General features: G+C 41.3%; 1 protein-coding gene across 1 annotated transcript; it reads left to right on the top strand.

The window, feature by feature from the left end:
* Positions 1–269: 269 nt before the first annotated feature.
* smap2 (small ArfGAP2) lies at positions 270–13,608 on the top strand. The gene is made up of 9 exons (XM_026347697.1): positions 270–733; positions 7,823–7,956; positions 8,544–8,708; positions 8,792–8,851; positions 9,135–9,192; positions 9,538–9,695; positions 9,817–9,997; positions 10,117–10,565; positions 10,646–13,608. The coding sequence occupies exons 1-9, from the start codon at positions 628–630 to the stop codon at positions 10,769–10,771; spliced, it is 1,437 nt and encodes a 478-aa protein (XP_026203482.1). The 5' UTR covers positions 270–627; the 3' UTR covers positions 10,772–13,608.
* The last annotated feature ends 2,927 nt before the right edge of the window (positions 13,609–16,535 follow it).

Raw genomic sequence — 16,535 nt, 5'->3', positions numbered from 1 at the left:
AAAATAAAAATAAAAAAATCTCACGATTGGCCACAGGATGGCGCTATATGTAAGATTTTGACAGCAATCTAAGCGTTAATGTATCGTGACGACTTTACTTTATAATGCAGGACGAGCACAGTTTTTCATTTTTTGTTTTATTAATGAATATTCATTGCCTGTGCATCTGTGCTGCGTGCTTCAATGCCAACACTGTTTGCACTGTGTGTGTGTGTGTGTGTGTGTGTGTGTGTGTGTGTGTGTGATTGAGAGAGAGAGAGAGAGAGAGAGAGAGAGACAGTCTGCTGAGAGCTTCAGTACCAGCCAGTGATAGATTCCAGCTGGGCTTCAGAGTCGACGTTAGATTTGAAATCTTAGTGATCACATGCTCGTTGTCCTCCACGTTTACGCGTGCCCATTAGGACATTTGCACCTCTGCTGGCTGGCTGGCTGGCTGGCTGGCTGGCTGAGAAGCAGGCAGTCACCCCACCGTGCCGAGGCGCAAAACTCGCCGCGCTCCACGCCGAGGAGGAAGAGGAACAGCAGCGCATCGCCTCTGCAAACGCACTTGCTTTCATTTCGTCTAATAAAGAGGCTCGTTTGACAGCGGGACCCGTAGGGGGGCTGTGGAGGAGGAGGACAAGTGCAATGATGACGGGCAAATCTGTGAAAGACGTTGACAGATACCAGGCTGTCCTCAACTCTTTACTGGCGCTGGAGGAGAACAAATACTGCGCCGACTGCGAATCAAAAGGTAGGTCGCTCGTCCTGAGTCAGTGTCCGAGCATGGAGAGCAGCATCAACCCTCCTGTTCATTTACTACGCTGGAAAATCCGGCGTTGCATTTATCATCACCTCGACCAATTACTGTGTAGGTATGGTACAGGAGGAGGAGGAGGAGGGGGGGGGGGGGTGATGGGAAATGTCTCTCAAGAGGTTTTGGACAAACTCTATCGAAGGGGGAAACGAGCCCAGGTGATGATCAGTGTAGAATTCATGTATCTGTCCTGAGCCTTTTAACTGTGAGTTCACTGTGAACCTCAGTTTGGAAACCGCTGGAGTAGCAGATAGACATCTACTGACTTTGTCTTATTCTGAACAGACTGTTCTTGGAGCCTCAGTGCAGATGGGGGACACAGAGAACCCTAAAGCCCAACAAAAGACACTGCATTATTTCCAACTATGACCTTATGATATGTATGATATGAATCTTTATGTCCTCTCAATATAAGTTATAATGTAGATGTGTATGACTAGATCTAGAGTAATGTCTCAACTTTACTATGGTCCCTCATTCTTTTTTTTTTGTTTGTTTGTTTTTTGGGGGGGGATAGTTTAACACAATCTATCATTTACTATAGAACTGTTTCATACAAATCCCCAATAGCCAGCCCAGTAGTGTTGTGTGTTTCTGTTTGTCTACTTGCTCTTCTGTCTACTTTGGGCCTCAGTGAGGCCTTGAACTGTGTCATCAGATATTTGCTGAACCTGTTTTGCCATACTGGGGGGTAAACACGGCTATTTTGGTTACAAATACACTGAGTTGGAATCAACAAACCAATACTCCAGAAAATCATGTTACTAGATCTGGGAAAGCATGATTCATATGATATTATAATCTATTATTATCGTGTTCATTTAGTTTTAGGATAAATTGTCAATAAGTTGATATCATGTATGACTGTAAAATCACCTCACTGGTGCGTCCGTGCTCCTGGGCACAAATCTCAGCGCAGAGTGAAAAATGATTACATGTTTTGCAGCTTGTGAGTGGTTTGATAGGTAATGGGTTAGGGTTAGTATTTTTTCACATTTTCGTTGCTACCCTTGCCCACGCATATCATATGGACCATCTGTATTTTGTAACTTGTTGTTGGAGATCGGATGAAATTGTCCTTGCGAGTCGTGACGCCATACTTTGTCCGAGAAATGATTCAACGGGGGCAGCTGCGTGCCACTCAGCGTGTACTTCCACACTGCTGGTGACGCTCCTACGTCAGTCATAAATTCTTACGTGAGGTCCCTGAATGCACACGTCATCGCACACCGTCATGATAGAGACACCATTAGGATTCCTTCTGAAAGCTTTAAATGTGAACTGAGTAAGCAGTTAATGTGCAGCTCCAGCGCTTGACAACACATAGTAGACGTGCAAAAGTGTTCTGTCACATCTTACATATTCCCCTCTGATCGGTATGTGGGTCTCTGATTCATGACTGGAGGGAATACGTTAAAATTAATAAACTATTGTTGCCCTTTTGGATGGATGGATGGAACATTTTTAATGTTTGGTACAATTCACACAGGTGGTGCAACAGGCACTTTTTGAGTGGGCTGACCTTAATGTCAAGGCTCCCACTCAGTTGATGTTTATTGCTCATGCAGATGAAGGACATTACTATTAAGGTTTTTATATGTGGGTTTCTTTTTATATTTCTCACTCTCTGTCTGCCTGTGTCACTGTTCTGTTTTTTTTTTTTTATTTTACTGCTGACTCTGCAGCTGGTAATTTAGCTGCTAAATGCAGGTAAAAATGATGATGCAGATGCTGCCGTGGCAAATATTTCCTGACAAACAGATGGTGGAAGTAAAGAAGGTAGACAATAAAAAAAAAAATAAAAAATTCAGCTTTCCCAGAAGAAACAACACTTGATCACATCTAGTCAAACGTATATACAGGGTACATAGACATGGACAGAGTGGTAAAGATTGCGCCGTACTTTGTTAAATTAACATAAATTGTCAAAGTTTTGGTTTCATTCAGTACATCGGGGTACTCTAAATGCTGCGTTTTATAATACAAGGTGTATTGTTGCATGTCTAAAGGCCTTTGGATGGTCTTTTAATAAGATATAAATAGAGCGGCAGATGTTGTGAGTCTTGAGGCAAACACACTTGTGACTGTTCAGAAGTCAGTTTTTAAAAAGCACAGTTTGATCAGGCTCTTGCTACTTTTCTGAAGATGTGATTGTTCTTTAGCACTAGATTGCAGTCGATGCGCGCAGAAAATGAATTATGAAGCAGAATTTTTACATTTGTGATGCAGTTGATCTTTCTGATCTGAAGTCAGGGACATGTGCGGAGGCAAAGTTTATTTAAATCAGAACTTGGATTGCTGTGGCATGAACCTTCTTTGATTTGATACTTGTCACAATTCACTTCTCACAATTCTCACGTGGTCATCAGGCATGATTTGCTGCTTTGTGTGTTTTTTTTTTTTTTTTTTTGTGCAACAGATTGGTCTAATTAGACTTAACATGAGATTAGCAGCTACAGACACACATCAAGGACGCTGAAGCTGTCACGTTAAACTCACTAAAAGGGGATTTTTTCCTGTATCATTTAGTTGTCTAATACTACAACCTCAACATGATCATCGTATATTTAATTACGTAATAATATGTGGCTCCATAAGACTCCATGCTTGTTTCCCATCTTTCTATGTAAGCATGCACTTTTAAACCACGTGCACTCACATGTGTGCACACCTTAAATGCATTTGTCCCTTGTCCTTCCTTGTCTCAGTTTAGGCTTGTGGCCATATGGCTCGTGCTCAATGTTTGGTCTAATCTTGTTTGCTTTGATGCAGATTACATCAAAGTCACTGGATGATTGAAGAGGAAGTGGCAAAATGTATGGAGCTACGAGATGCTTACACCAGCCCATTAAAAGAAATATGAACAATACCATTGGCCAATCCTTATCTATACCTACTGTACAGAGCTGTGTTCTTTATTTTATTTTATTTTTGTTACCATGTCCTCACAATGTGACACTTCTGCTGTAGATCCCTAATGCTGTCAGGAAAAACTGAAGACACAGAGGAGAGAGAGTGAGGCAAGTGCATAATGTAGTGCACACTTCCACCTCTGGTTTCAGTCTCAAGGGGCTGCATTTGCGTTTGTGTGAGTGTGTGTGTGTGTGTGTGTGTGTGTTTGTGTGTGTGTGTGTGTGTTTGCACTTGCATAAAACCCAACCTCGTTTATTGTCTCCATTGTACTTGTGTTTACGTACACACTGGGTCCCTGTTGCCGTGGAGATATAACCTGGAGATGTCATGCCTATTTTCCTCCACCACCACCACACCATCACATCACCAGCAGAGGCTCTCAAGTAAATTATAGGGTGCAATGATGAGTTTATGTGCAATGCTGTAGGTGGGCATGGCAGATCTTGAAAGTTTATAAATCTCTAATCTCATGCTCCAAACAAGAAGACACTCAAACCTTACATAAATAATAGTCACACTGACTACAGAGGGTACAAATAATAGTATCAGTAAGCAAAACAACAAGTCAGAAAATGTTCAAACGTGTTTTAGTGATGGTTGTCTCATTCATCTTTTGATTAGTTTGATACTTGCCAGCAGATGGTAGGCGTGCTTTAGTAAATTATCAATAGGCGTCCATCTGTATACTGTAGAACGGGACTGGGTCACCGGGTGGCTTCAGGGTTCTGGATCGGTTTAATGGACCTGGGGGGGTAGCACAAGTTTGTATACATAAATGTTGCGTTTGTGTGATGGTGGTAGTGTAGGAGGGTGTAGGATCCACTGATGACTGAGGCTCTGTGGGATTAACTGGGTGCACGCAGAGAGCACCTTTCATCCTTGTGGGATATAGGCTAATGAGCCATATGCACCTGCTTGTGCACGTGTGTGCGCAAGTCATGCACAAATGTGTGTGTGTGTGTGTGTGACGTGCACTTTTGCGCCTAAGCATACGTGGGTAGGTGCTTATCAAGAAAACCACCTGTGGGAAGGTAAATGTTCAAATTTGTGTGTTCCTGTGTCTTTGAAATAGTCAAGGACACAGTTGTTAGAGCTAAAGACTGAGCCGAGCTGCTTTATTTCACAGACTTTCGAACCGTGAAGTCAACCAGTGAAATCAAATCAGGAGAGTCATAACATTTCTTCCATCAAGTGAGTTAGCTTTTCTTGCAAAAGCCCAGAGCTGCTGGGAAAAATAACCAAAGCTTTTGTACCAAACTTCGTTAGAGAACTGTCAATTCAAAAGAAATATTAGTCAGTTCAACACTGCAATGGCTTTAGGTCTTTCACCATCTATTGTACATAATATTGTGAAAAGATCCAGGCAATCCGGAGAAATCTCAGTGCATCAAGGCCAACGTCACAAACCACCCTTGACTGTGTGATACCTTCAAGCCCTCAGGCGACACTGCATGAGAAACCTTCATGCTACAATGATGAATATAGCCACATGGGCTTGAGCGTACTTTGGAAAACTGTTGTCACAACACACAGTGCCAGTTCATCCAGAAATGCAACCTGAAACTCTGTTCGACAAGGAGGAAGCAGAGGAATTAATTTGCGGCAGAAGCATCACAAAGTGAGGAAGGCATGGTCTTTTCCAGGGGTCTCAGTGGACAGTTGAGTACCATAACGTTGATGGACACTGATGAGCATGTACTACTAGAACATTAGGATGACAGTAGTCCTGAAGTTGGATGTGTAGTATAACATATTGTATTTTTGGGTAAAGTGGTAAATAATGCTTGTTCTCATGAACAATGTAAATGTCTGCGTGGCTAAGTGACAGAAAGGTTCATCATAGATCCTGTACATCCCAGCAGGTCATCAAACAGCTAAGGCCCAACATTTTATGACTATAAAATCCCCTCTTGTTTGTCTCTGTTTTTGGCTTGTGCCCCAGCTTTCCTGATGTGCCTCAGACTGCATGTTTGACAACCACAACCACAGTAATTTATTGCCAGGATGATTCATCAGTCGTCTGTTGTAAATCCTCTGCTTTTGGATAGTTTGTCCTATAAAAACTAAGGACAGATTTATTATTCACACCTGGAGGAGTTGTTTTTAATACTTCGAGAAGGGTATTGCCATTTGTTCTTTGATTACAAACAGAAAGAGGGAAGCGTCTTCACCACTCCACAGTGGAGAAATGGACAATGAGCAATGCACATGTTGTAACACAGAGAATCTCAGTTGCTCAATCTTTCCTTCCTTTTTTAGATGTCTAGTCCTCCTACTCTCGTCCTACTATATCTATTCAAAGTACCCGGAGGTGTGGACTGCTGCTGGACAGACATATTGTATATGGGCTCTTACTCAAGCACTGCAAGGATTGGAAACAAAGAGGATGCTATGGTGCAGGATTTAAAACAGTGATAATACCCCACTGCATGCAAATTAGATGGTGCTTAATTTGGTACCACCCTAGTGTGTTAGCATGCTGACATTAGTTAATTAGTGCTTGATAAATAGATAGAAAAGAGATGGTGGTGGTGCTAAATGAACTGCCAGGGAATCACCATAGTCAGTTGAATTCATCCCCCAGGAACCACGGACAACTGTATAAAATGTCATGGCAATCCATGCAATAGTCTCAACCAACCATCCGATAGCGTGATAGACCAACACTGCCATTCCCCAAGCCTCACCACTAACATTGTTCTTGACCTTTAAAAACAAAAAAGGTCGAAGAAAAAAGCAGCGACTGGGTGAAACCCCAGAAAATAAGGGTGGAGAAAAAAGGGAGAGTCACAACTGAAAGAGTAAGATTATGGACTGACAGGGGAGAAAAGAAGGGAGGCAACTGAGGGGAAGGAGAGAGATAAGAAATGGTGACCAGACAGGGGGGGGAGTACTAGAAAGAGGATGAGAAGGACAAACTAATTCCAGCATTGGGGGAGTTCAACACAAATGGCATTCATTCTCTGAGTCAGTATCAGTGTTTACAGCTGTTAACAGGCTTTCGTGTTTCTACTGTTATTAGCTGGCATAACAACTAATGCTGCAGACAGACAGTCGGGATGATGGACTCCAAACCAGAAACAGGGGGAAAACCTTACACCCAGTCCAATATTTGCCTCCTAAAACTGCAAACAAGTATGACCTTTTCTTTTGGCATTCACAGTTCAGGATGCAAACAAGTCAAGAGTCTATTATTTGACTCTGCACCCAGACACCGCGTTTCCGCAGCTGCCACATAGAGGAAGGTTTCGAATGTTTTCGCATCTGAAACTCCACTTCCTCTTATCATTTGCATAGAATGGCCTTTGCAAAATGCTGCACGGGAGAGAAAAAGCCAAATCAAAAGCTGCTCTTCCACCTAGTGGTGGAAAAGCCGCAGTGCATCAACTTGTGCTAGGAAGGTTGTAAGTAAGGACTTATAAGGCATTAGAAAGGTGAAGACTGAGCAATATGGCCGGTTGGAATGAGCAAGGCAAGGACCAGGAGTCTCTTTGTAGCTAACAGTACTCTCTGAAGAGGATGGCTGCATAATTTGAGCCAAAAAATAGCCTGACAGTTGAGTTTATATTGGCCCCTGACCAGGTCCCTGACAGCTGCAGAAGGAGGCAACCGCAACACAATAAGCTTAAACCAACACAGCATGAACGTGAATGTGGAGTATACAGTACTTCGGCGCATCCGTTAAGATACGCACGGCAGTGAGATGGACAAAATGGCCCACTCAGATAACATTGCACCCACACACACACAGGCTCATGATCAAATGAGTAATCATACCCTGCAGGTATCCAAGCTCTTCGTGTGTGTGTGTGTGTGTGTGTGTGTGTGTGTGTGTGTGTGTTTGAGTGACTTCTTTCCCTCTCTCCTCTCAGTTATGTAGGCTAACTCTCCTTCTGGATCCTTTCATAGGATTAGACGTGTTCCCAACTGAATTCAAACTCCTAATTGAGGTTTCAGGCTTGTCTCTCTATAATTGGACTTAAAATGACGAAGAGTTGTGCTTTCATTCTTCATGTTCATTGCCCAGTCTTTCTCCCACGTTCTCTAGCTATCAAACATTTGTGTGTTTTTACTCCCTTTTGTTTATTTTCTCATTGTGTTTTCGCGTACCAGGTCCAAGATGGGCTTCCTGGAATCTGGGCATTTTCATCTGCATCCGCTGTGCTGGTATCCATCGAAATCTGGGGGTCCACATCTCCAAGGTCAAATCCGTCAACCTGGATCAGTGGACACAGGAGCAGGTCCAGGTCAGAGGTCACACTACAGATACAAACATAAGATAGGGACATTTGGTACATGTTATTGTGTGAAATAGGATATGATATCCCACAAAACAGACGTTAAAGGATTATATAATGACTGGATTGTCAAATTTTATAACAACCAACTCTGATTACAGTACAAAATTACCTGTACATATCGTGTTTCAAAACCCGACAGCCCTCAATGTCATGGACCAATTCCAAAATGTGTCATGTGACAGCAATTAAATCCAGTTGATGCTCTTTGCACCTAAGGAATCTGCACTTCTAGGTATTCAGAACATTAATGGAATAGTCTAAAGAAGATCAATACCACTCTCATGTCTCTCCGTAAATATGAAACTTTACCCAGCGGCTGATTAGTTCAGCATAGAGATAAAAAAGGAGAAAATGTATTTGGACTGTTACTTCTACGTTTGAGTTTTGGTTTTAGACTACAAACTTTTCTAATCTCTGCAGTTCATATCATCTTTGTCGGATAAGCGACATTTGATCTAATGCTGGTGCAAGCTTAAATATTGTAGCTTTATCAAAACTACTTGATTTGTTACTGTGTGTGTTGGCGTCCCCAGTGTGTTCAAGAGATGGGAAATGCCAAGGCCAAGCGTCTCTATGAGGCTTTTTTACCTGAGTGCTTCCAGCGCCCCGAGACAGATCAGTCTGCAGAGATCTTCATCAGGGATAAGTATGACAAGAAGAAGTACATGGATAAAGTGATTGACATCCAGATGCTCAGGGTGAGTCTGCACACATACAGCTGTAAACAAAAATATATGTTTGGGTCGATCACAGACTCGGAAGATTTGTTTTCTTTGTGCAGAAAGAGAAGAGTTGTGACAATATACCCAAGGAGCCGGTTGTGTTTGAAAAGATGAAACTGGTGAGTACATGTTCATATTTGTTTTATGACAACATTAGGAGAGTAGAACTGACCTCGTCCTGTCCTTATATTGTCAGAATTGATAAGGTATGTTGGCACAAGGTGTGAGTTTTCAGCCAGCTGAGGGAAATTGAATGTAACTTTGCTTTTTTGCTTTTCTGACTCAAGGGGGGACAGTCTTTTCACCACCGAGGAATCCAGAGAAAAACACTTTCTGGATTCAGGCTCATTCATCTCTAAAGACATGTTGAATTAATGCTATTGATTTTCTCTATTGTGACAGAAAAAAGACATCAGTCCGAAGGCAGATACCCAGTCTGTTACGGATCTGCTTGGATTAGGTATTCCACCTAAACAACATGCACACACTAACACTCATTTGAAATATAATGCTGGAAGGCCTGCATGGATTATTATTAATACAGCCAGTTGGCTACTGAACAGCGTACAGACAGAGATTAAATCAGTTTACATTACACTGTCAGCATTATGAATGTTCTTTTCCAGATGGCAACATTTGCTTTTGGATTGTCTTATTACTTTCAATTTATGTCAGTTATTGTTGCCTCGTATCATAGTAGAGATACTCTTAAAGTATCTTGCTTGTTTGCAGACAGCTAACTGCTGTAAAAATTCACGGGTTATTGTTGAAACAGATAACCAAGCTCCTCTTTCTTCTCTATTAGATGCTCCTGCTCCTAGTCCTGCCGTGTTTAATGGGGGAGGATGTGTTCCAGACAGTAATGGGAGCCCAGCAGTCTATAATCCACCTCTGGCACATTCTGCACTGGATCTCTTCAGCTCTCTGCCAACATCCTCCTCTGTTTCCTCCACTAAAACAACAGTAGGAGATAATACACTGTACATACTGTACACTCTATGCATGCACTTTCCCACATCCTGCCATTGATAACCTTCCGTCTTATTTCTTTGCGTCCCTGCCACACTGCCACCCTTTTCTCTAGCCTGTTTCTAGCTCCATGACTCAGAGCAGGGTGACTGCCTCTGTACCTGAAAACCTCAGTCTTTTCCTGGATCCAGTGCCCAAAACAGAGGAGGGCGCTGTTAAAAAACTGTCCAAGGATTCTATACTCTCCTTGTATGCTTCCACCCCATCTGTGCATGCTAGCAGTATGGCTACTCACGGTGAGATCTACATAGACTTCTCTTTTTGCGTTTCAATATTTTCTTTGTCAGTAATCAAACGACTAAGTGTGAATTCAGAGTTATTTTTTCTGATTGTTTTTCAATCTGATTGATTATAGGGTTGTACATGAACCAAGTAGGATACCCGACACACCCATACGGTCCGTACCATTCCTTAGCCCAGGCAGGAGGAATGGGTGGGCCCATGATGCCATCACACATGGCCATGATGGGACAGCAACAGAGCGGCATGATGGGGATTCAACAAAACAACATGATGAGAGTTCAACAGAACACCATGATGGGACAGCAGAATGGCTTAATGGCCACCCAGGGTGTCATGGCTCAGCCTAGCGGCATCGGGGCTTCACCCTACATGGCAGGGATGACCCAGGGCATGACGGGACAGCAGCAAAGCAGAATGATGGCACATCAGCAAAACAGCATTATGGGACAGCAACAGAGTGGGATGACTCCACAGCAACAGGTTGGAGGTTTGGCCACATTACCCCACCAGCAGGTGTATGGAGTGCAGGAGGCTCATCAGATGCAGTGGAACATTGCCCAGGTGTGTGTATATTTGTTTTGGACTCTATCAGTGTTGAAAATGGAAACGGTTCTCAGGAATGTGTGTTTTGTGGCTTGCAGATGACTCAGCACATGGCCGGCATTAATCTCTACAACACCAGTGGCATGATGGGATACAACAGTCAACACACGGGAGGTTCAACAACTCAGAGTGCAGCGCACATGACAGCAAACATCTGGAAATGAACTCATTCAATCAAGAAGTGATGTGACGCCAATAAAGCGACAATAAGAGGTGAACCGGAGTGGTAGGAATCTGTGGATTAGACTCTCCATAAGACCTTTTCTAATGCAAGGGAGGAGGAGGAGACAGGTGTGAAAAGGATGGTTTGGAAACCACTATTACCTCTCTTTCTCTCTCCTCTCAGCTTCCTCTTCTTGTGTCATCCATGGCCATGTTTCGCAGATTTCCATGCTTGCCTTCAGAACATTTTTGTACGACAACCTAGACAACAGGGTTGAGAGGCCACAGGTTAGGGCTACACACGTTTCTTTGTACCTAGCCTTTATGTGAGTTTCTGCTGTATGTGAGTGTTCACTAACCGCTGGACTTAAAAGAACAATTCGTTTTTTGTTTTTTTTTGTTGTTTTTAAGAATCTTAGCGTTTTTCTTAATCGGTCGCAATCAGAAACATACAAGGTCGCATTTTCTTTATCTTTGTGTAGTTTGAAGGTCAGCCTAGCATTGCTTCATTGGATGGTGTGCTTAAAATAATTTGTTGTTTCGGTTGTCAGTAGCGCATTTTCGCTTGTACTTTAATCATTTATAATTTCTCATAAATGTCCTCCTTAGTTACTGGTGCTACATCATTTATCTCATTTATCTTTGCATTGGATGTAGACTTCTAACAATAATAATAGTGACAGCTTTTAAAAACTAGCAGCTGTTTAAAAATGTTTTTAATGTTGCGTTTTAAATTTTACAATAAGAACTCTTTGTGTTCACCTGATAGCTACAATATGATATCATTCTTAATGACATTAGAAAGTACTCATTCCTGATTTACCATATTTGCACTGGAGTGTCATTTTAAATTTATTTCCCTGCTAATTATTCAAATATAAACACCCAGGAATCAAGCTATGCTATGCTTATCAACCCTTTCATTACACCTTTAAGCTGCACTTAAAAGCGAGAGTTAAGGGATTTGTCTCCGTGTAAGTCGGGAAATGAGTAAAAGTCCATAAAAACTGTGTGTCCCTTAAAATGTTGTCCAACGATATTAAAATTTAAGAGATCCCTTTATGTTAAGATAAGTTCCTAGATCTTCACTGTCTCAAAAACAACCTAGACAGTCCTTAATTACGATGTCTTCTACTTCATTAACAGAGGGCTTTTTACAGAATGAATCTGGACTTTAAATGGTGTAAGTCCTGAATTGGATTTTGGAAGACCAAAGATCAAAACTAGCTTTATTACAGTTGTACAGTGTTCCAGTATGCTTTACTATATATCCACTTAACGAGTGACTAGTGACGAATTAACTCAGCAGTCCTTTAACAGTATGTTTGGGCGTTCGTGGTCTTACAATCCACTGTGCTACCTACATATATATACTCAGCAAGGGGGGGGGGGGGACACTTTAAAAAAAAAAGTGACTTGCATGCAATGTCATCACTGTAAGCGCTCACGCACCTCAAGTTAAGAAACTACCTTGTACAATTAGAGGCCTCAAATAATGTTGAATGTCTGTAAATAATGGAGAAGTTGAGAGAGAGATGAAGACACAGAAAACTTAACTTTAAGATGTGTCACATTTGAAATGCTTCCACTGAACTGCATGAGGAGGAATGTTTATCTAGCTCTGACTGTATGTACTGTATGTTTATTACGATACCTGAATGTGTCTCTGGATTATTTAAATTCTGAATCTTTCTCTCTTGCTGTACATGTGGATCAGCCTTTGACCAAGATCGACGAATGTGGACTCGGTTTTGAATGCATGCACCTGAGTGTTGTCGGGGGTGCGTTCGTTCCTTTTTGATATTCTTTGACTGCGTCAAGCAGTGTGCACTTGTGTCTTTTCTGTGGTCAGTGTGGTGAATTGTTCAGCTCATCCGAGTTCTACCATGAATGTCTTACCTTCAAGACAGGACCAAGCTGTGACCATACAGGCTGAGGCATTGCCAGGTCGCTGTGGGGAGTTTTCTAATTCCACATTGTGAAGCAAAAAACGTGATTCTACAACCATAATATGTCACCTCTTCATGTTTTCTTCAGCACATTTCTCATACACAAGCCCGGCATCACTCAGTGCTGGCTTCTCTGGAAGTGTTTCTAAATATATTAATTCTTCTAAATGCATGCCATTTGTGCAAATAATCTTATTTTTTTGTTTATTAAAAGCACTTTGCTGTTGCCACTTTGAATGTGAGGTTTAAGAATGTAAAAAAAACATTTTAAAAAAAGTGCCGCTAAGAGAGAAATAAATTAAAATTCTCTGGCATAAGAAAATTCTTTCCAAGTGTTGCCAACAAACAGGCAGTACAGTCTTCACAACTCAGAAACCACAGCGCATCTATTCCTTACAGTTGTTTCTTCTCTCTTGGTGGCATTTGAGGCAACAGTGTGACAGCAGCAGTCACCTCCTCTGCCGAGAGCAATATTACCACGGGAGAATGTATCGTCTCTGCACTGTAGCAGCAGATTTATCAGCTTGAAATGAGGAGTCTTTGGAAAAGCAGTGAAGATTTTTTTTGTGGGTGAAAAGCCTCACCTGGGCTTTTTCTTTTGTGATTAATTTGAAGTTGCTTGTAATGAGTTCATTTTTTTTTTAAAGCAAATAAAGGAATATATCTTTTTATGTAGTTGTCAATCAAGCCATTGTGTATTTTATTCTTTATCAGAATATATGTACGTTTCTTAAACAAGATTGATGAACATGTACTTTGTATTAGTTCTACATTCTATGTTTTGCCCCTTTGGAGTTCATGCTCTCACAGGCTAGTTAATTGAATTTGAGAATGTGTATCTCATATTTGTCTCTCTGAAAACATACAAAATAAACACCATTTTGATTAAATGCTATGCTAAAGATTTGAACCACTCATTTTTGCCTAGTGTCAAGTAAAGTATTGATCAGTAAGAATGTCTAAACATAATTAAAATCTAATTAAGTGAACAATATAAAGACACAAGTTACATGTAGAACTGAAGACAATAAAATACACATTTGAGATATGTTTGTGATTCAAATAAACTTTATTGACTTTGCGTCCAGGGCATGCAAATACAGGCTTCTGAATCCGAAATTGCGCTTTTTTTTTTTTTTTCTCTTCCTCAATTTGGTTCTATTTTCTTACAAAACTACGTGCACCTTAAGTAATCAATTCTGCAGCGTACAAACCACAAAAATACCAGTTTTACATTATCAAATACTGCACATAGAAAACATTTACAAAGCACAGGTATAAAATTACAGCTCCCTTTTTCTTCACTTCCATAAACCACAGCCTTACATCAGACAGTCTGCTATGCTTTGCCCTTTAGAATGTACTCTGTGAACACTCCTTGGTGGAAACGTTAAGGCCAGTTAAGAAAAGACAACCTCTCATCTACCAGGACCAGAAATCCAATTTAACTGGGCTGAATGTTTTGATGCTCCCACTCACTTTTACATTTGATTCCAAGGCATACATTTGCAACATGAGCTAGATAATGCTATTGTGGTCTTTTAAATATCATCAAACACTAGAAACCTATGAGGTTCCATTAGCTCATGTTGTATGTGTGGAGTTTGTGCTTTGCTGGGCCTGATAAGATAGAGGTTGTCTTGACAACGTGATGGGGAGGGGAGCTACAGTGGCCTTAACATATCTGACAGACATCTAAAAAGGACAATAATGGCTACTCAGGAAACTTGTGCTGTGATTACCAACATTTATAGAGGATGAATACAAACTGGCGTTAATCAGCGGCAAAAGCTCCAATTTGCCCATCAACTCAGCAGTGGTTTCTGTTTTGTTCTCCTAGTGGCAGCTGCTACATTGGCAAACAGACATATGGAATGCATGCTTCATCAGAAAAGTGAAAATAAAACTAAAAAATTAACTAAGAATTGTTGTTCATGGGGGCTATTGTAGAATATCAGTTGTTCACAATGCATTGCATGCTCTGGTGAGTCTAAATTGCTTCTAGTGTTTGAAAATGGGATTTCACTTTTCATTTGTCATCATGATACACCCCATCTCAAACTCTTAAGAGCAAGGTAGAGCCCACGATTAAAGGCCCCAGCAAAAGTAAGAGGCTACAGCCAATTGTTATTGCCAGAAGATGTATTTCAGAAAACGGAAGGCTAAGTCTATGCTACGTAAAGATACAGCATTTTTGATAAACGTCTTGCCTCGCCACACAGAGTTCCCTCTGAAATCGCAGTCTAACTGAGTTCACCTCATAACTTGTTACTATCATTATTAAGATATTTTCAGAATCACCATCAGAGAGATTAAATACAACAGAAGTCATCAGAGTAACCATGCGGCAAATATCTTCTAGTTCAAAGTACAAAAATCATACCACTTTCATCAGCTTGATAAGATAAGTGGGTAGGTAATCAATCGGTGCGGGGGGTCGGGGGTGGGGGATCGCGCTCCATTCTGCTTGAAACCCATCGTGGCGATTTAAATAAATAAAAATGCATGTCGCCAGACGGAATCCATGCTTGTTTCAACCACAGCGCTGTTCGTTTAAATGAACACACAAAGAGTAAGACGTACAGTATACAGTACAGTAAAAGTTGGGGCCACCTGAACCAATGCAGGTGAGGTCCCTGGAAAAAAGTCTTCAAAGAGACAGTATAGCAAACAAGATGACAAAAAAAAAAAAGAAAAATTACACTCAGTTCTGGTGTAAGGATTAAGAAATACATTCATAAAACTATACATATACACATATATGACTTCAGTACAATATTTCAAGCAAAATACATTTGTCAAAACTTTCAGTTGTGTGCTACAACAGTGAAGCGACATCTCCTGCACGAAATAAGGCCATTGTAAACTGAACAAGCCCTCATTTTTCCCGAAAATCTAAAGGCAGGTTGTGCCCACACCGCCTCTCTGACTCGACCTCCGCCTTGACTGAATAATACCGCTCTCCTTACAAAAATAAAATACTTTTTTTTTTTAACATAGCACAATTCAGGTTGACTGAAGATACGTTAGAAAAGCCTCGCACGCGATAAAATGGGGTTAGAGGACGCTCGGCGTGGAGGGGAAGCAAGCAAGCGCATGGGTTTACATTCAAATCTCAGCTCAGACATGTGCTGTATGTCCTGTTTGATTCAAGCTAGTACTATATATAACTATCTGAAACGCAGCTTACCAAGCTCCACATGCTTTGCGCTGTTTCCACATCCTCTCATGCATCTACCTTCAAAAACAAAAAAAAACAGAGCATCATTGCCATCCACAGAAAATCTCTCTTGACAACCTGCTACAACTTCCCTGCCTTTTCAATCTCTTCCTAAGCTTTTTCTTTTTTTAAAAAAAAAAACACCCATAGTGTATGATAATTCACTTTAACTCACTCACTCCCAGATAAATAAAGCGATCACGTGGTGAGACAATGCGTGGGAACCGTGTGACAGCGGAAGTTTTTCATCTGTGGTAAATGCCGTGACGAGAGGAAATCATGGATGCTTCTAATTAATCTGAAGCCTCAATTCTCTTTACTGTGGTGCACTGCCAGCAGCAGTGTGCGCGTGGCTTGTTAAGAAATATCTACACATCTCAGTCTCTCTCGCTTGCTCTCATCTTGCTGCCCTGCCACTCATTACACACCATACACTGCAACAAACGCACATCACCGAGAGACGTACAGCCACACTACACTTTGAAGGCAGCATTTTTAACTTTTTCTTTTTGGTTGCAAGACGCAAAGGTTTTGGAAACGTTTGGGGGAATAAAAACAGCTCCCTTCTATAAATCACTTCATATAATAATGACGCAT

Source organism: Anabas testudineus, chromosome 11 (assembly GCF_900324465.2).
Source record: "Anabas testudineus chromosome 11, fAnaTes1.2, whole genome shotgun sequence".
NCBI classification, from domain to species: Eukaryota; Metazoa; Chordata; class Actinopteri; order Anabantiformes; family Anabantidae; genus Anabas; species Anabas testudineus.
This window is presented reverse-complemented; position numbering and strand designations above follow the sequence as displayed.

Excerpts from the sequence above, each read along its gene's own strand:
- smap2 (XM_026347697.1), top strand. The coding sequence starts at position 628 with ATGATGACGGGCAAATCTGTGAAAGACGTTGACAGATACCAGGCTGTC. Across the intron at positions 7,957-8,543 it reads GGACACAGGAGCAGGTCCAG|TGTGTTCAAGAGATGGGAAA; the intron begins GTCAGAGGTCAC and ends TGGCGTCCCCAG. Across the intron at positions 9,696-9,816 it reads TTTCCTCCACTAAAACAACA|CCTGTTTCTAGCTCCATGAC; the intron begins GTAGGAGATAAT and ends CCTTTTCTCTAG.